General features: G+C 45.4%; 1 protein-coding gene across 1 annotated transcript in view; it reads right to left on the reverse strand.

The window, feature by feature from the left end:
- The window catches only part of SLC36A4 (solute carrier family 36 member 4), a 54,479-nt gene extending 45,858 nt beyond the window's left edge, over positions 1-8,621 (reverse strand). The window contains exons 1-5 of the mRNA XM_056858853.1: positions 8,449-8,621; positions 7,751-7,841; positions 4,905-4,993; positions 3,750-3,845; positions 2,597-2,681 (exon numbers count right to left, since the gene is read on the reverse strand). Of these exons, the coding sequence (XP_056714831.1) occupies positions 2,597-2,681; positions 3,750-3,845; positions 4,905-4,993; positions 7,751-7,841; positions 8,449-8,621 (534 nt within the window). The remainder of the gene's footprint in view (positions 1-2,596; positions 2,682-3,749; positions 3,846-4,904; positions 4,994-7,750; positions 7,842-8,448) is intronic.
- Between the last annotated feature and the right edge of the window lie 12,153 nt (positions 8,622-20,774).

Consider the following 20,774-nt stretch of genomic DNA (forward strand, 5'->3'; position numbering starts at 1 on the left):
CCAGCTCTAAAACAATGGTTTTAGCACAAGACACTTTTGCTTATACAACTGGGGAGGGGTCCTATTCTCTTCCACACAGTCCCCTGCACAGCACACCACTCAAGGGTCCTCTGAACCTAGGGTTGCCAGCTCCAGGTTGGGAAATACCTGGAGATTTGGGAGATGGAGCCTGAGGAGGGCAGGATTTGGAGAAGGGAGGGACTTCAATGTCATAGAGTCCAATGGCCAAAGCGTCCATTTTCTCCAGGTGCATTGATCTCTATCGGCTGGAGGTCAGTTGTAATAGCAGGAGATCTCCAGCTATCACCTGGAAGTAGGCAACACTATCTGAACTGCATTAAGGACGAGAAAGAACCCCCCCGCACACACACACATGGTTCTTTGGACCCAAGCCTTTAAATAAAGGCTGTGCAAGCACACCCGGTCATTACTGACCCATGGGGTGATGTCACATCACAATGCTTACTACGCAGTGTTTACGGGGTGGTTTGCCAGTGCCTTCCCCAGTCATCTACGCTTCATCCCCAGCAAGCTGGGTACTCATTTGACTGACCTCGGTAGGATGGAAGGCTGAGTCAACCTTGAGCCCTGAAACCAACTTCCGTCGGGATTGAACTTAGGTCGTGAGCAGAGCTTTTAACTGCAGTACTGCAGCTTACCACTCTGCACCACGGGGCTCCCACAAGCCTTTAAATACAGCAAGTTAAAACACATTCATACTTACTTAAAACACCTATTAACTGCCTTTCTACCTTACAGAACTCAAGGCAGCTTACAATGTAGATACAACTCAAAAAATAGAATACATTAACAAATTTAAAATCACAAATTTACGGCAGGGGGGTATTTTGGCGTTTGATAAAGTGTTGTGTGGGGGGGGAAACAGGAGCGAGCTTAAATGGTGGCAGCATCTTTGCGGCAGCCATTAGGATGCCGCCGCACCTAGTCTGGCTCTAAGACTGTGGCAGGAAGCATCATTAATTCTCTTCATGTGCCAGAGCGCAACGTGGAAGGAGGGCTGTGTTGTGAATTAAGGTTGGGAGGGAAGAAAGCAAGCGGAACTGTGATTTACAGCTTATTACCACAGGTAATTTCTCAGTGCACAGTTGTCAACCACAATAAAAGTGTTTCTCTGCCCCCCCCCTTCAGAAATAGCACTACGTCTGTAACGCGCCATCAAGTCTCAGCCAATTTACGGTAACCCCAGCAAGGAGCTTTCAAAACAAGTAAGAAGTAGAGGTGGTTTGCCATTGCTTTTTCTCTGCAGAGTCTTCCTTGGGGGGGGGGGTCTCCCTTCCAAGTACCGACCCAACTTAGATTCCGGGATCTGACAAGATTGGGCTATATACCATGCCCCCTTCCCACCCTGAACTAGCGTTACGGAAACAATAAATACCAATAGCTTTCCCTTTGGTGCCCCCTACAGGACAACCTGTACAATTAAACTGAACATAAGAACATAAGAAAAGCCATGCTGGATCAGACCAGGGCCCATCAAGTCCAGCAGTCTGTTCACACAGTGGCCGACCAGGAGCCTCTAGGAAGCCCACAAACAAGACGACTGCAGCAGCATTGTCCTGCCTGTGTTCCACAGCTCCTAATATAATAGGCATGCTCCTCTCATCCTGGAGAGAATAGGTATGCATCATGACTAGTATCCATTTTATCTTGTAGCCATGGATAGCCCTCTCCTCCGTGAACATGTCCACTCCCCTCTTAAAGCCTTCCCAGTTGGCAGCCATCACCCCATCCTTGGGCAGGGAGTTCCGCAATTTAACTATGCGTTGCGTGAAGAAATACTTCCTTTTATCAGTTTTGAATCGCTCACCCTCCAGCTTCAGCAGACGACCCCACGTTCTAGTATTATGAGAGAGGGAGAAAAACGTCTCCCTGTCCACTCTCTCCAAACCATGCATAATTTTATAGAACTCTATCATGTCTCCCCTTAGCCGCCTTCTTTCCAAGCTAAACAACCCTAACTGGAATCCCAATTCTATGAAGAGTTTTCTGAAATAGAATACATCTAGGTTGGTACGCACCAGCTACCTAAAAGGAGTCACTGATGCGCATCAAATCATTAATGCCAATTTGCCAAACCACTGGCAGATAAGGCGGCAGTTCTCTGCAGACTCATCAGTAAGTTCCATCGAACTCAGTGGGATTTAAAAGGTAAAGGTGCAAGCACCGGGTCATTACTGACCCATGGTGTGACGTCCCATCCCGACGTTTACTAGGCAGACTTTGTTTTTACGGGGTGGCTTGCCAGTGCCTTCCCCAGTCGCCAACACTTTACCCCCAGCGAGCTGGGTACTCATTTTACTGACCTCAGAAGGATGGAAGGCTGAGTCAACCTTGAGCCGACTCAGGACTGTCAGGATGTAACCTGCTACAGGCTCTTCTTCTGGCCCAGAAGGAACTGCTATCATGGGCAGCCTCAGACACATCACACTGTAAGAGTCTAGTCTGAAGCTCACAGAGGGGCAACAGCTAAAGGGGCACATCCAGGCTTATTTAAAAAAAAACCAGACAAATCAAATGAGATTAAATGTACGAATACCCCACCCACCCAGACTTCTCATTTCCAACACTTACTTACATGTTTTATATTTTCTGCTAAAAATACAATATAAACGCTGCAGAAGCCCAGCTGCGTAATCACCAAGAAGAAGTCAACAATGCACCTAAGAGGAAAGGAAAAAAACAGCTAAAGGTTAAGAGATGCCTGGCTTGTAGAGAGGCAGCCAGCTCAGAGGCAAAATCAAGTACACTGACGTTGTCCACAAGTAAATTGAGCCATTTCTGAAGAGCCCTGGAGGAGCTCTGTGAGCGTTTCTCTGTTAACAAGGCACTATTCAGAAATCCAAGTAGGAACCCAAGGCTTTACACTGTAAGACTTTCAAGACTCAGGGGAAGTGGAGGGAGATCAGTTTGATAACATCAACATCAGAATAAAAAGAAACAAAGGCTTTTAAAAGGGTATTGAATTCTTCCCTGAATAGGTAGTTGTGAAATGCCTGCATTGTGCAGGGGGCTGGACTAGATGACCCTTGAGGTACCTTCAAGCTCTATGTTTCTAAAGATATGTGGGAGTGCCTCTGTCGTATATTTGTCCCCATTACTAAATAGCTCTGGAAATAGGGGCAGGGGGAGAATAGGTACAGTCACCCTCCATCCAATCCAGAGTTCCGCAGGCCAAACTCCATTGACCTCAGTGGACTTAGATGGTGTATCTCTATTTAGGATCACACTGTTAGACTTGCGGCCTGTGTACTGATGGGTAGCCAGTTTATCACCATCAAAAGGGGACCTATCCCACAGAGAAAATCCCACACATTGGTATATCTCCTGTACTTACTGCTGTGCTACATTCTGATTCTAGGAACTGACATAAGAGGTTTACATTTGAACACATGAAGCTGCCTTATACTGAATCAGACCCTTGGTCCATCAATATCAGTGTTGTCTACTCAGACCGGCAGCGGCTCTCCAGGGTCTCAGGCAGAGGTCTTTCACATCATCTTACATGCCTGATCCCTTTAACTGGAGAAGCCGGGGATTGAACCTGGGACCTTCTGCATGCCAAGCAGATGCTCTACCCAGATTTGATCCTGAACATGCAAACTTGCAGGATTTTCTTTTTCCTGGATTGTCTGATTGCATTACGCTCACATCCTCTCATTTCTATGGGCACGCATCAAATTAATTGTCTGCGCTGAAGGTAACTGAACCAGGGCTGAAGAGGAGCTTACCTGCCCCAAGCGGGTCTTTTCTGGAGTGAGTCGAAGGGACCAACTTCCATCGCATAGCTCACTGTGTCACTGTACCCTAGGGAAGGCTTTTTCAATCTAAAAGGAAAGGGACAAAAGAAAGGAAGTGGGAAAGAGTAATCATATCCTCATTGAGAAGTGAGATACATCACAGTGGGTAGCCGTGTTAGTCTGTCTGTAGCAGTGGAGAAGAAGAAGAGTTGGTTTTCATATGCCAACTTTCTCTTTCCCCTCCCCACAACAGACACCCTGTGAGGTAGGTGGGGCTGAGAGAGTGCGACTAGCCCAAGTTCACCCAGCTGGTTTCGTGTGTAGGAGCGGGGAAACAAATCCAGTTTACCAGGTTAGCCTCCGCCACTTACGTGGAGGAGTGGGGAATCAAACCCGGTGCTCCAGATCAGAGACCACCGCTCCAAACCACCACTCTTAACCACTACACCATGCTGGCTCTCAGTCTTCAGACGGAAGAAGTGGGCTGTGCCTCACAAAAGCTCATACCCTACCAGAAACATTGTTAGCCTTTAAGGTGCTACTGGACTCTTGCTCTTTTCCACTCATTGAGAAGTATTTACCAAAAGGGAAGTTTGCACAAGAGGGGATTTTTTTGCCTTGCTTAGGAAAATTTGCTCACAACCAGCAAACAAAATAAGGTAGACGTCAATACATTTCAAATTAAGCAACTTAGTTGGGGCCAGATACATTGGGTGAAACACCATCACCACTTCCTAAGATCAGGTAAATCTCCAAGGGGGGAAACAAAACAGAACCCAGACACAAGCTCCCAAGCATACATCAGAAATGAGAGGGAAAGCAGGGGAATCGCTCACTGAAGCCTGGAAGAAAATGAAGAAGAACTGGTTTTTATACCCCGCTTTTCTCTACCTTTAAGGAGTCTCAAAGCGGCTTACAATCGGAAGGTGAGGCTGAGAGAGTTCTGAGAGAACTGTGACTAGCCCAAGGTCACCCAGCAAGCTTCATGTGGAGGAGTGGGGAATCAAATCTGGTTCTCCAGCTGAGAGTCCGCTGCTCATGTGGAGGAGTGGGGAATCAAACCTGGTTCTCCAGATTAGAGTCCACTGCTCCTAACCACTACACCACACTGACTGAGGAGGAATCTGGTTCCTCACCACCGCTTACCTTTGAGATAGATTATGGCTGCATCGAACCAAAATGTGCATGCAGTGAACAGATACAATTCCAATAAACACAAGGCTGATTGGTCCAAGCTGTATGAGGCAGTAATAAAAAACAGAATTAGAATCTGTAAACCTTAAGAAGAGTACTCTTAGCCTATATTGTGCCTGATACTCAGTATAAATTGATGGGGGGGGGGAGGGAAAGAATGTGATATTGGGTAGAGATTCCAGCTTTGGGAAAGTTTCCACTTTCAGCAGAGCATGCAAGTTTCTAACCCTTATTGTTTCGACAATATGTTCGGAAGTAAGTGGGCACCTGGATCTGAAGAGCCAGCTAGGTTGCTGATTAAATTTCCAGGAGGTTGGTCTCCAGTTCCTTTCGCCAACTCGTCACTAGCAAGACCTCAGCCCTATTCACAAGTCCCAGAGAACGCACATACAATCTGCGTACAGAACACACTTGATTTTTCTTTAAACAGGCATTGAGTAATTCTCGCGTTACATTCAGTGAATGTACAGCTGAACATGTGACTGAAGCCACATATTCCTCTAGGTAATGGCCCCCATCACATTGGCTCTTTCTTACAAACAGATGAACATGGGAACCACTGCTGTAGGAGATGCTACCTTCAGAGGTTCTCCCATTCCAACTGCCAGGCTGGACTACTCGGTTCCCCTTTTGCCCCGGCATGCCAAACGGAGGAGAGGGAAGCAGGGATTGGCTCTCTGACAAGAGAAGCCTGATGCAAAGGGAGGTGAAAAATTTACACTAGAGCTTTTGCTTCCATCCACTCTGGCTTCCCACATGCGCCATTTTGTTTCCACAAACTGCTACCGTACACGATCCAGCATCCTTTACCCTAATGCAAGGAATCTGATCACACCCGGCACTATTTATTTACTTGCTGATTCTGTGAACTCAGGCAGATCATGAGAGGGAGGGAAGGGATGAGTCAGTGCTCAGCTCTAGTGGCCCTTTCTTACATTTCCAGGATAATACTGATCGCCACTTTGGGGTCAGGAAGGAATTTTCCTCCAGAGTAGATTGGCCAGGGATCCTGGAGGTTTTTTTTCCTTCCTCTGGCCGTAGAGCAGGGGCCACTGGGGGAGGGGGTTAGTTATGCAAGGGGTTGGACTAGACGACCCTTGAGTACCTTCCAGCTCTATATTTCTACGTATAGCAAGCCTTTCTCGCCGAGAGTGAAGGAGGATTACAGGATAAAAGAAGTGCAGTAAGACAGCATACAACAACTGATGAACAAGGGCAACAGGTCAGGGATTACAGAATTTAGGAACAATGCAAACAAACTATCTAAGGCCAGTAAACTATAGGTAACTGCAGAAAGACGATTACAAGATAAAAATAATGCTGTGGAAGTAGGTGATAATTGTTGCAGGGGACTATTCCATTATAAGTCTGCCCTCTCCTGGGCTGTTCATTCTACTGCAGTTCAATCTCTTTTGCAAAAATCCCCTCCTGAACATTTCCACGGGACGCTAAAGGCTTGGGGGCCTTCCTGACCTCCCACGGAGGCCATTCCATAAAACGAGAGCCACCTCTGAGAATGCACACAAAGGGGCAGCTGCCAATCTTACCCACTTGCAGGGTGGCACCTGTAGAAGGACTGGCTCAGGCGGGCAAAGCGGTCGCAGGGGAACCCAGTGGTAGAAGCGGTCTTGCAGATGTTGATCCCCTTGTTCTGAAGAACAAGCTTTTGCCCCCTCAGAAGGGGGAAGGGAGGACATAAGGCGACCCTTAGAGCATGCCACCGCGAGAAGCCATTTCTGACACTTGTGAAGAAGAGCAGCTCCGTGCCCATACGAATGTCTCACTTTCCTCCCCGCCACATTTCAAGGGTGCAGGATGGGTCACAACAGACCACACACATTTTTGATCTCCAGAAGCACCATATGATGTAGGTCAGGTGGAGGGAACTTGTCCAGTGCCTTGGGAAAGTGCGTTTACCTCCAAGCAACATGAAGCCACCAATGACAAGATCTAAATTAACACACCAAGATGCCTTACGCACAAATAGGCCCCTGGGCCATCTTTCTCTGCACCATCTAGTCCAGTGATTCCCAACCTGGGGTACACATACCCCCAGGGGTACAAACCAGGACATTTAGGGGTGCGCGAAAAAAATTGAATAATGGCGGGAAAAGGCATTTAAATAACAGCAACTATATTAATTACAAACGTTTTGATAATTTGAGGGGTACAATGGATGAAAATGGGCTGCCAAGGAGTAAACAAGTGAAAAAAGAAGATGAAGAAGACGAAGAGTTGTTTTTTATAAGCCGACTTTCTCTACTACTTAAGGAAGAATCAAACTGGCTTACAATCACCTTCCCTTCCCCTCCCCACAACAGACACCATGTGAGGTAGGTGGGGCTGAGAGCTCTGAGCTGTGACTAGCCCAAGGTCACCCAGCTGGCTTCATATGTAGGAGAGGAGAAACCAACCCGGTTCTCCAGATTAGAGTGCACCACTCCAAACCACCACTCTTAACTACTACACCTCACTGGTTCTTTAAATAACAGCAACTATATTAATTACAAATGTTTTGATAATATGAGGGGTACAATTTACGAAAATGGCCCGCCAAGGGGTACCCAAGTGAAAAAAGGTTGGCAACCACTGATGTAGTTCAATCAGACAACTCTTCCCCAGAACCTCAGGTTATCAACTGCCTTCTTTGGATCTTCTAGCTGGAAACGGAAGGGATTGAACCCGGGACTTTCAGAACACAAAGCGGGTGGCTCCACTGCAAAACCGTGGCTTCACCCCCCAGCACCCACCAAACGGTTTCCCAGCAAATATTACTATAGGAAAGGGCTAGCACTTACCACGAGGCCTGCATTTTTTAATGCAAGTGGCAGTCCTAGAAGTCCAGTTCCAATGTTCCCTTTGAGGAGGTGAGTCAGCGTTTGTATGAACCTGGGGGAGGGGGGGATCAGACCACAGAATAGCATTTGTAAACTGAAAAATGGCTTCAATAAAATGTAAACAGATAAGCCTAAATACCCCAAAGGTGCATATCTAGGGTTGCCAGTAGGGTTGCCAGATCCCTCTTAGCAACTGGTGGGAGGTTTTTGGGGAGGAGCTTAAGGAGGGTGGGGTTTAGGGAGGGGAGGGACTTCAATGCCATAGAGTCCAATTGCCAACGCGGTCATTTTGTCCAGTTGAACTGATCTCTATCGGCTGGAGATCAGTTGTAATAGCAGGAGATCTCCAGCTAATACCTGGTGGCTGGCAACCCTAGTTGCCAGATCCCCCTTCGCCACTGGCAGGAGGTTTTTAGGGCGGACCCTGAGGACAGGGTTTGGACAGGGGAGGGACTTCCATGCTGTAGAGTCCAATTGCCAAAGTGGCCATTTTCTCCTGGTGAGCTGATCTCTATCGGCTGGAGATCAGTTGTAATAGCAGCAGATCTCCAGCTAGTACCTGGAGGTTGGCAACCCTATGCATATCTATGGCTGCCACAAGAGAAAATAGAAATAAATTGCTTTTTTAAAAAGTCTCCAAGGAGGAGTATGGTACACACGTAATGCCTTCTTCATCCTCAGGCTGGGGTTTCTTTTCTGCTGGCAGCAACTTCTTTTCTTCCTCGTTCTTTCCTTGTTCGTTCGTTCTTTCCTTGTTCTCTCCTTCCTCATTCTCTCCTTCCTCGTCCTCTCCTTCCTCGTCCTCTCCTTCCTCGTCAAGTAAAGGCTCCATTACTTCTAGGGCTATTAAAAAACAAACACTGCATTTTTACCATTATCGATTCATTACTATTTATAGCCACTGGAATGGGGGGTGCAGTCATTCATCCTGCCAGAAATCCTGTAATGCAAGTAATTATCAACCCAAATACAAGGCACTGATCATAGTCTAAAAGAGTTGTTCTTAGCCAATTTTTTTAACGTGTTACAAAGAACCATTGATCTTTATTGCCTTCCAAAGCTGAAAGTGGGAAACTTCAACTGCATCTTCTTCAACTCTAGGTCAGGACTGCAAGTGGGAGAATCGCATGGACTGTTGTTCAAACAAAATTCCCTGTACACAGAAAACCAGGGTGTCAGGGACACAGCTAGGCTAGAATGCTGCTCTCTGATTGCTTGGTTTTCTACATGCGAAGAATTTCCGTTTCTACAAGAGACTTCTACAAGTTTAGGCTTTCCAGCAGGCCAGAGAAAGTCATTCGAGTCTGGGTCTTTAATGGCAGCTTGTTATGCTGGAGTCAGCAGCACTTCGTAACATGGTATTACTACTTGCTAATGTTTACACTAGAGATGTTAATTTCCACACATTTCAAAGTCATTGGGGGCCTAAATGGTCCCACTCTCCTTTTGGGGGGCAGGAGGGAACAAACTCCAGGAGGCGGGGCATCAAAATAAGCAATTGTTTCCCCCCATCAAGTCTCAATATGTTTTACTGCTATAGCGACATAAATTCCATGAACTGTAGCATATTTCACATATAAAACCATACTTATTTGGCATATTTGTCAAACTTGCGGGACCGCCTCTCCTGGTAAGCCCCCCTAAAGAACTTTACGCTCTACCAATAGCAATCTGCTAGTGGTCCCCCAGCCCGACGAGAGTGCGGCTGAACTCTACAAGGGCCTCGGCTTCCTCTGCCTGATGGAATAGTAGGGTCGCCAAACTCCAGGTAATTACTGGGAAATGGACACCACTGTGCATATATCACTGGGATTTGGAAATCAGCACAGGAGCGAATGTTATAGCAAAGTGCAAAAAAGTGTATTTAAATGCTACGCAGTTATACAATGAACTTAACTATAACTATTTATTGCTAATACTAGATCTATCCTAAATTAATGTGCAAACAAATTTACTTCCATAACAATAAAGTCTATACAATACAAAGTTATAATAAGAGAAGATACCTCTTGGAAGGATCTTTGTGAATGAAAATAAGAAGAACAAATAGTTACATCAGCATAGAACTTTACCAGCGTGGATATTATTAACTTCCTTACCTGTGTAGATACCATTAACTTTGTATTGTATAGACTTTATTGTTACGGAAGTAAATTTGTTTACACATTAGTTTAGGATAGATATAGTATTAGCAATAGATCGTTATAGTTAAGTTCATTGTATAACTGCGTAGCATTTAAACACTTTTTTGCACTTTTTTGTTATAACATTCGCTCCTGTGCTGATTTCCAAACCTCCAGGTAATAGATGGAGATCTCCTGCTATTACAACTGATCTCCAGCCGATAGAGATCAGTTCACTTTCCCCAATACTCAAAAACAAACAACACACACCCCCTGCAAAATGCTATACACTATGCTACTGTAGACATGTATCTTAGTTTTTGCCCCAAAGACCTTTTCCAAATTTTGTACTGGATAAATTAAAAGCTTTAGGGAGCATTAGCATTTTTCTCTTTTGGAATGAGTAAAGCGCTTTTTAAAACAAGGTTTTACTTACTTGCTGTATAATAGACCTCACATTAAAAAATCTTCATACAGAGCGCTAAGCAATTTTGTGCATACTACAGGCATAAAATATTTCCAGCGATGGTGTTCACACAGGTTTAATTTTGATTAATCACAATTAATATGCTATAATGTGCATGATGTTGTTAGAGCTCAGTGTTTTTAACTTCCTGTCCAAATATGCTGCTAATCCTATTGTACCTATATGAGACATTCTACCCGAATAACACATTTTGTATAGTTAACTACAAAAATTAGTAGCATCTGTTTTCTAGCTATATTTTTCCTGCCTTTCAGGCAGCAAGTTTTCCTACAGGGGAAAAAAATTGAAGTTTTGAGTAACCCTGAATTTTTTCTTCTCCAGCTAGTTGCTGGATTCCACCCACACCCCCACGACTTTTATGTTTTTAGTTAACACCAGGGATCTATAACATTGACACCTTTCCTGGCATTTGCCAAGTAGGGTTGCCAACCTCCAGGTGGTGGGCAAAACTAACAGTAAAGGGCTCAAAGATACTATTATAATAAACAGTTCAAACAAAACATACAATGATGTAACAAATAGTTTACTGTGAAACAACAACCAACTCTACAAATGTGTAACGTGAAACGCGTACTGTATAAACAAGTCAACATACAAACATACATAAACAGAAACTTCTTCAGGTAAGTATTTACAAAAAAATTATTTCAGCCTTATTGGCTGAAGTTCTAATCATGTATTTTCTCCGTAGGTGTCTTCATATGTCAATTGATATTGATGGAATATATCAGCATGGAATCTCATCCAATAAATTATGACAGCATGGGAGCGTTCTCTGGATTAACTATCACGCTTTCACCACAATAGCGGCTTCTTCAGCCAATACTAAAAATGAGAATAACAGTCTCACAATCTCATATAGCAGTTGGTTTTGTAATTTATATTAATAAAATGTCTGGTAGTGAACATACCTTGATGGTTTTCTTAAATAAATTTTTTAAGGATCTTTACGCGCCGCAATGGCTGCTCTCTCCTTAGAGAACTTCCGAAGGTTGATTACCCTCTATGTGCTCAATAGGAATCGGGTGTAAGTTATACCCGTAAGCCGGAAACTGGCCTCCGGAATCAAATTAAAGATATATGCCAAGCAACAATGTAGACCCAAAGTTTGATGTCAAGGAAATTAGATATGCCATGTCGTTTTGTTTAAATAAAGCAAGATAAATCAAGCTCGTTATTCAAACCAAAAGGGGAAATTGAATTAAAAAGATGTATAAATTTCATTTCTTGTCTCAAGAGTATTTTTTGAGCATTTATTGTGTCAAACTGGTTACCCTTGTATACCCACAGTACAAAAATGCGGAGATCGTTTTCATTGTGCTTTTTTTCTACAAAGTGGGTAACGAGGGGAGCATCGAGCATGCGGGCCCTGATTCGTGATCTGTGTTCCCCAATGTGGACCTTTACTGGTCACATAGTGCATCCTATGTAAAGTAAAGAGCAACTGCATGTAATCACATAAACGACCCGGCTCGAGGAGCAATTGGAGAATTGTGTTTATATGTTGACTTGTTTATACACATACTTGTTTGTATGTTGACTTGTTTATACACATACTTGTTTGTATGTTGACTTGTTTATACACAGATCAGTACGCGTTTCACATTACACATTTGTAGAGTTGGTTGTTGTTTCACAGTAAACTATTCGTTATATCATTGTGATTGTTTGAACTGTTTATTATAATAGTATCTTTGAGCCCTTTGCCCAGTATTCTATGTACAGTATTGGTGAATATTTTGCTTGCTTAACCTCCAGGTGGTGGCTGAAGATCTCCTGCTATTACCACTGATCTCCAGATGACAGAAATCAGTTCCCCTGGAGAAAATGACGGCAATTGGACTCTGTGGCATTGAAATCCCTCCCCACTCCAAACCCGGCCCTCTTCAGGCTCCATCCCCAAAATATTCCCCAACCTGGAGCTGGCAACCCTAGCGCATACTGGGAGGAAATGTAGAGGTTTGACAGTGTACAAATATTTATATGTGAGAGCTCTACAGTTGGTCAGGCAAGAGGACAACAAAGAAGACTCACTTGCCAAACTAGTTTAAAGCTCATGTCTGATATACATCTCTGTGAACCAGCTGACAGCTTAAAAAGCTTAAAACTATTTGCCTAGAGACAACTGGGTAATGCTCTTGCAAACAATCAAATCATACAACAGGCTTAAAGTTTTCAGCAAGATTGCTGCTTTTGAGCAGCGGTAGGTCTGTTAAACTCGATCAAACAGGCAGGCAGTGGGAAACAAGATGAAATCAGTGAAAAAATTTTTTCCCCCTTAGTCCAAATGAAATACACTGATACTTTGTGCGTATGTGTGTGTGTTAAGTGCCATCAAGTCATTTCTGACTCATGGCGACCCTATGAATCAATGTCCTCCAAAACCTCTACATGTCTTTTGACAGCCTTGCTCAGGTCTTGCAAATTGAGGGCCGTGGCTTCCTTTATTGAGTCAATCCGTCTCTTGTTGGGTCTTCCTCTTTTCCTGCAGCCTTCAACTTTTCCTAGCACGATTGTCTTTTCCAGTGACTCTTGTCTGCTCATAGTGTGAGCAAAGTACGATAGCCTCAGTTAGTCATTTTAGCTCAGGGGTGGGGAACCTTTTTTCTGCCAAGGGCCATTTGGGTATTTATAACATCATTTGCGGGCCATACAAAATTATCAACTTAAAAATTAGCCTGCTATATTTGGTCAAACATATAGTCGAGAGGCACAACCGGAGATGGCTCCGAGTGTCTGCCACATACAGCAACTCACTTTTGAGCTCTGCCGTCCACAGCTGGGCCCAAGAGATTCAGGCAGGGCAGCAAACACAAGACGGAGTGAGCAACAAGCCGCTCGGGGCTTGTAGGCGAAGGAGCCCGGTCCAGTAACACCCCAATCTGGCACTTTCCGGCCCTACATGTCTTTTGCAGGACTTAGAAGAGAAAGAACCAGAAGGGAGAGGGGGTACCAACCAAGCCCCAAGCAGACAGCTGCCCAGATGACCACCACCCCCACCCCCGGTGCGGGCAGGCAGGCAGTGTATCCTTCCTGTGTTCCACAGCACCTAATATAATAGGCATGCTCCTCTGATCCTGGAGAGAATAGGTATGCATCAAGACTAGTATCCATTTTGACTCGTTGCCATGAATAGCCCTCTCCTCCATAAACATACCCATTCCCCTCTTAAAACCTTCCAAGTTGGCAGCCACCACCACATCCTGGGGCAGGGAGTTCCACAATTTAATTAAGCGTTGTGTGAAAAAGACTTTGTTTTATCTGCTTTTTAAAATTATTATTGCATTTCTACCCCGCTCTCCCCAACCCGAAGGTCAGGCTCAGAGCCGAATCAATGTGGCTTGTCTTGAAAATTAAAGCTAACCATTTGGGCTCCCCCGCCCCCAACATTTCATATTTCAGACTATTTAACAGGTTTGCCTTCTTTCTTCTCACTCTATCACCTCTCCTGCAAGACTGAACGGTCAGGTCCGAGGAACTGCAGCTAAATGACATCACAGTCTCAAGTATTCTTGCGTGCAAATAATCCACACGGATCTTACTTCCACATAAGTGTGCTTCAGGCTTAGCAGCTGGGCGCACCATTTCCTCTTCAAAGTCAGAAACCTGTGCAGATTTAGCAGCCACCGCTCCTATCACTGGGGTGGGAAGGGGGAGTCGGTGATGTGGCCCGTTCACGGGAATGCACAGGCACATCACAACTGAGTTAGCAAGACCACCGTTGCTTGGGGGTCCTCTTTGCTCTCCCTACACCTCAAAGCCGTTCCAGGAGGCTGCAACCTAAAGAGGGAGCATTCAACGCACGTCATCCAGCCAGCATAAATGTGCATTTCTCCCTACTGGTGCCAGCCAGCCAGCCAGCATAAATGTGCATTTCTCCCTACTGGTGCCAGCCAGCCAGCCAAAATAAATGTGCATTTCTCCCTACTGGTGCCAGCCAGCCAGCCAAAATAAATGTGCATTTCTCCCTACTGGTGCCAGCCAGCCAGCTAAAATAAATGTGCATTTCTCCCTACTGGTGCCAGCCAGCCAGCTAAAATAAATGTGCATTTCTCCCTACTGGTGCCAGCCAGCCAGCCAAAATAAATGTGCATTTCTCCCTACTGGTGCCAGCCAGCCAGCCAAAATAAATGTGCATTTCTCCCTACATACACAGACAGTGGGACGGATCTTTTCCATCTGGGGTTGCATTCCTGAGCACCCCAGACATTTCAACTGCGAATTCCTGCTATCGCGCTACGCTAGCCTAATATCCAGTGATCTCTCGATGCACTGGTTTGAATCCACCGACTGTCAAACTGTAGTTTTCGGCCGCCACCATCTTCCATTCCCTCTCGCCAGCCTTTTCTTAGCGAAAAGGAAATCTCAGTAACAGAAACTGGAAAAAAAAACTCAGCTATAGTTATTAGGCCACAATGCCCCGTCTTGTAAAACGCATGCATTTCCGCACATATATGCATATCTTAAAAGACTAACAAAAATATTTTCTGCCAGAAAATATTTTTGTGAGTCTTTAAGGTGCTACTGGACTCTTGCTCTTTTCTGCTATTGCAGACAGACTAACACGGCCACCCACTGTGAATTATATATGCGTATCTGAAATAGAGATGGTCTTTTCACAACTTTAAGCCGAGACGAAATACTGCACGCATCCAGGAGTCCTCACATATGCGCACACCCGCCCTTTCTTTCCAAAACCAGCCGCTGCAAGTAGAGAATGCAGCCGATTCTGCAAGCTTTGCAGGGGATGCGAGGAAGGGGCAAAACTGGCTTCCCCCCCCCCCCAATTTCAAGATGGTTTATCCGACTCCTAGGCTACGGTCAACTTTATGGAACGAACCATTCCTTTTCGGGGGGGGTGCCTAACAGGGGCGCTTAGGGCATCCGCTCCCACTTCTTCAATATAACCCCCACCCCTCGCCAGAGGGGCTTGCATCCCTCCCAATGGTGCGGGTCTCCATTCACGCCACCTCTTTGCACGCCCCTTCCAGAGGACGGTACCTAATTCTTCTCTCCGCGCCTTCTTCATCTCTCGCTCTATGGTTCCCTCCGTCCGCCCTTCCGCCAATGTGGAGCCGGAGCGCCACAAGGAGCGACTGCGCCTGCGCAGTCAGGCGGCTTCGTTTCGGTCCCCCGGCCGAGCGTACCATAGACGACAAGGCAGGGTGCTAGAGGGGCAAGAGGAAGCCATTGCCCTGTGGGGAATTCTGTGAGCGGCCGTTGCTATGTGGGGAAATCTCCGTAGCAACCAAGCCTTCGAAGCCGGATTGCCAGTTCCGGGTTGGGAAATACCTGGAGGTTTTGGGGGTGGAGCCTGAGGAGGGCGGGGCTTGGGGAGGGGAGGAAGTTCAGTGGGGTATAATGCAATAGAGTCCACCTTGCAAAGTGCCCGTTTTTTCCAGGTGCATGGTCTAGGTCATCTAAAGATAGGGTTGCCAACCTCCAGGCACTGGGGGAGAAATAGACACCACTGTACTAGTATTGGGGAAATTAGGAAATCAGTACAGGAGCGAAATCAAATTTGTAGTGCAAAAAATATCTTTATATGCTACTGTGTCTAACCTTATGCATCAATATTCTAAGTCACCTGTAAAATATATACAACACACAAATACAACAATAATACACCAAACATACAATCACCTAAAAGGTGAAGGAAGAAAGGGAACAGTTCATATATGACGTGTCTCAGAGAGTACAAACATCATTCTTCTGCACACTTCTCAATGCAGGTAAGTAGGAGAATATCAATATTCAATGAGGAAAAGTTCATGGAGGATACGGCCGTTTCAAATTCTTTGAATATGAATTCTTCATCAGTCCTTCAATAAAGTTCCTCTTATATTGCACATCTAATAATATTTCAAGGTGCTGGATACATGTTACTTCCCACAAGGGGTAAGTTTCAAAAGTGTGTGTTTGTACTCTCTGAGACACGTCATATATGAACTGTTCCCTTTCTTCCTTCACCTTTTAGGTGAATCTATGTTTGGTGTATTATTGTTGTATTGGTGTGTTGTATATATTTTATAGGTGACTTAGAATATTGATGTATAAGGTTAGACACAGTAGCATATAAAGATATTTTTGCACTTTAAATTTGATTTTGCTCCTGTACTGATTTCCTAACCTCCAGGTACTAGCTGGAGATCTCCTGCTATTACAACTGATCTCCAGCAGATAGAGCTCGGTCCACCTGGAGAAAATGGCCACTTTGGCAATTGGACTCTATGGCACTGAAGTCCCTCCCCAAACCCTGCCCTGGCTCCGCCCCAAAAACCTCCCACCGGTTGCCAAGGGGGACCTGGCAACCTTATATGGAGATCAGTTGTAATAGTGGGCTATTTCCAGCCACCACCTGGAGATTGTAAACCCTACTTGGAACTAAACCCCTGAAGGATGTGTGTACACAACAAAAGCACTCTCCCCTCTCGTTCAGGCTCTTCAACTCAAGGACCCTCAGTATTTCTTTCTGCCCTCTTGTTTGGTTTTTAAAAACATGCCTCATTCTCCCCTAAGCGCCTAGAGAAACTTTGCACCGTAAGAAAGAAAGAAAACCAAATTAAAGTCAAAAAATGCCTATCCAAGAAGCTTTAACATCATCCAACCAGTGTTATCAATATTTAGTAATCAACTGGGGATGGGGGGAGGAGAGAATCAGAATGTTACGAGACAGCTTAATTCCTGGTTACCTTCCATAAGAAAAAAAAATCCTCTAACCGTATTAAAGATAAATTTTCCGTCCTGTGAAACTGTGTTCTTACTATCAAACGCCCCCACCCCCAGCTAGAAAACCCTTTACAGCAAATGCAAAGTTTTTCCCATAGTGCAATTTATCACCTTATCTAGTTAGAGAGAGGAAAACCCCTTTTGTAGACAGTCCTGGAGACATAGAGATCAAACTCTCCTTGGCAATACTGACCAAAGGTTTATCATCAGTTTGGGAGTTTCAGCCGCAAAAATACTAACACTGCAGAGATTTAAAATTATATTTATTTATTTAAAACATTTTTATGCCACCTTTCCATCCAATCAGGGTCTACAAGGTGGCTAGCATTAAAACACTTAAAATACAGTTTTGAATATATAATTCAATTTAAACACATCAACAATGGGGGCCCAAAACGGCGAACGCCATTCTCTTCCATTTTATTCTCACAAATCTGTGAGGTAGGTTGGGCTGAGAGAGTGTGACTGGCCTAAAATCATCCAGCGAGCTTCCATGGAATGAGTGGGGAATTGAACTGGATATTAGTCCCACACTCTCAACCGCCACACCACACTGGCTGTATAAACCACAGAGGCTGGCCCAAAACCACTATGGAGAAGAAGAGCCCCTTTGGTTGTGGAGATAGAAGGGGAAAGATGTATCTCCACAACTAAAGGGGTTAGAGACTTTTTTTAAAAAAATGAAATCGGGGAATTCAGAGAAACTGATAGACATGTTATATACCATTATAAAAATGACATTCAACTAGTATTGCCAACCTCCAGGTAGTAGCTGGAGATCTGCTGCTATTACAACTGATCTCCAGCCGATAAGAGATCAGTTCACCTGGAGAAAATGGCAGCTTTGGCAATTGGACTCTATGGCATCAAAGTCCTCCCCTCCCCAAACGCCACCCTCATCAGGCTCTGCCCCAAAATCTCCCGCCGGTGGCGAAGAGGGACCTGGAGAATGCGGTCAAGGTATGTTAGTGCCCAAACCTGATCAGGCAGTTTACAATGCAATCCTAAACAGAGTTACAACATTCTTAATCCGTTGAAGTCAATGGGTTAAGAAAGGTGCAACTCTTCTTGGGAAGGCATTACGGGAATGATGGTGTTTTTTACCCCGAGTAGCATTTAAAAACCAAACATTCTACACAAGTCAGAAGGGGGTGCCATCATGATCGGGGAGCACCAAGAACTCCTGGGGCCACAAGGCCAAACATTTATTTCATTCCAACCTACTCTGAAACTGGCTGTTCCTTTGGCAGTGCTTTATACTAAGGATCTTCCAGGGAAAATATCTAGTCCAGCTTCTTGAATCCAAATGTCAACCCTCGAGATTAAAATCACTGAAGATAATAGTTCAGCCAATCTTCTCAAATTAACTCAGCTTTTAAAGCAGATAAATATCAATTCCAATTTTCTCCCAATTACAAGGTAAGTACGAATGATTCTGGAGTAATGGTGTGAATGGCAAAATTAGAGGAGGTGGGAATCCTCTTTCTAAAGTGGCAGTGATGTTAAATGTCCCCTTCAGCATAGCTGATTTACCTGTAGCCCATATCAGCGTTTGAAGCCTGCATTTGCCAGGGACTCAAAGCTGTTTGTGTTTCCAGCAAATGCACTCTGTACTGACAAGCCCGAGTCCTTCTGGGCCAATCAATGTAAACTGCAGGATGAAGTAAATATGTGAATCCACTAGTGCGATTCTTCGCAAATCAGGGTGGACTTTAGGAAGAGCCTTGCTGAATCAGACCAAAGGGCTTCCTAGACTAGTATCCCACTTTCCGCTAGGGTTGCCAACTCTGGGTTGGGAAATTCCTGGAGATTTGGGGTGGAGCCTGGGGAGTATGGGATTTGGAGAGGGGAGCAACCTCAGCAGGGTATAATGCCGTGGAGTCCACCTAGGGTTGGCAACCTCTATGCGGTGGCTGGAGCTCTCCTGGAATTACAATTGATCTCCATGCGACAGAGAGATCAGTTCACCTCAGTTCACCACCTTCCACTTTCTATGATCGAAATTGTGATTGAATATTGGGGGGAGGGGATGAACATGCTTTTACTCAAATAGCCCAAAGTAATTCGCAGGATCATCCACCTGTGCTCATGTCTTAGATTCATAGAGTTGGAAGGAACCACCAGGGTCATCTAGTCCAACCCCCTGCACAATGCAGGAAATTCAGAACTACCTCCCCCACACACCCCAGTGACACATGAACACATGAAGCTGCCTTATACTGAATCAGACCATTGGTCCATCAGACGGGCAGTGGCTCTCCACGGTCTCAGGCAGGGGTCTTTCATAACACCTTCTTGCCTAGTCCCTTTAACTGGAGATGCCGGGGATTGAACCTGGGACCTTCTGCATGCCAAGCACATGCTTTACCACTGAGCCATGGCCCCACCCATGCTGACCCCTACTCCATGGCCAGAAGATGGTCGAGATGCCCTCCCTCTCATGATCTGCCTAAGGTCATAGAATCAATATTGCTGACAGATGGTCATCCAGCCTCTGCTTAAAAAACTTGCAAGGAAGGTATATTTATTTTTACAAAATTGCTGATACTCCAGATGGAGGTACCCAGTGGTGATGAACCTTGGTTAAACCTAGAAGTGAAGGGGATGAAGAGCCACTTCTTCGGTGGCTGGAGTGCCATCAGCAGAAATTCCACCATTTTTCTCTCGAGAAGTTCATTCTTTCTGTGCCGTATTTTTTGAACTTCCTAGCCTCTTCATGCTCACCTCCTACACTGTCCAAGAATGTCAGCAATCAGGTTAGCTTGCTTGCTTACGTGTAGATGTTAAAGGCCAGTTATATAAGCTCTTTGGTGTGGAGATGGAGAGGGGATAGGGTTGCCAGGTCCCTCTTCGTAACCAGCGGGAGGTTTTTGGGGTGGAGCCTGAGGAAGGCAGGGTTTGGAGAGGGGAGGGATCTCTGGCGGTGTATCCATAAACAAAAGGTTTTCCGGATCGTCAGGGCTGGTAGCCCGTTAGCGCCTGACCTCTGTGCACCGTTTCGCACGTTGCGCTAAGGGACTCGGATTTGCCCCCAGGTGAGCCTATCCTGCTTTTGGGGGGTGGGGAGCTGTGGCTCAGTTTGTAGAACATCTGCTTGGCATGCAGAAGGTCCCAGGATCAATCCCCGGCATCTCCAGTTAAAGGGACTAGGCAAGTAGGTGATGTGAAAGACCCCTGCCTGAGACCCTTGGAGAGCCGCTGCCGGTCTGAGTAGACAATACTGACTTTGATGGACCAAGGGATTCAGTAGGGGAAGGGCCATAGCTCTGTGGCAGAGCATCTGCTGGACATGCAGAAGGTCCCAGGTTCAATCCCTGGCATCTCCAGTTGAAGGTACCGGGCAAGTGGGTGGTGTGAAAGACCTCTGTCTGAGACCCTGGAGAGCCGCTGCCGGTCTGAGTACACAATACTGACTTTGATGGACCAAGGGTCTGATTCAGTACAAGGCAGCTTCATGTGTTCATGTATGTGACTTGAATGCCATGGAGTCCAAATGCCAAAGCAGCCATTTTCTCCAGGGGAACTGATCTCTATTGGCTGGAGATCAGTTGTAATAGCAAGAGATCTCCAGCTAGTACCTGGAGGTTGGCAATCTTATGCAGTGGTTAGAGTTGGACTAGGAGTGGAAGACCAGTTTTCCCGAAGC

The sequence above is a fragment of the Euleptes europaea genome, chromosome 12 (genome assembly GCF_029931775.1).
Source record: "Euleptes europaea isolate rEulEur1 chromosome 12, rEulEur1.hap1, whole genome shotgun sequence".
Taxonomy (NCBI): Eukaryota; Metazoa; Chordata; class Lepidosauria; order Squamata; family Sphaerodactylidae; genus Euleptes; species Euleptes europaea.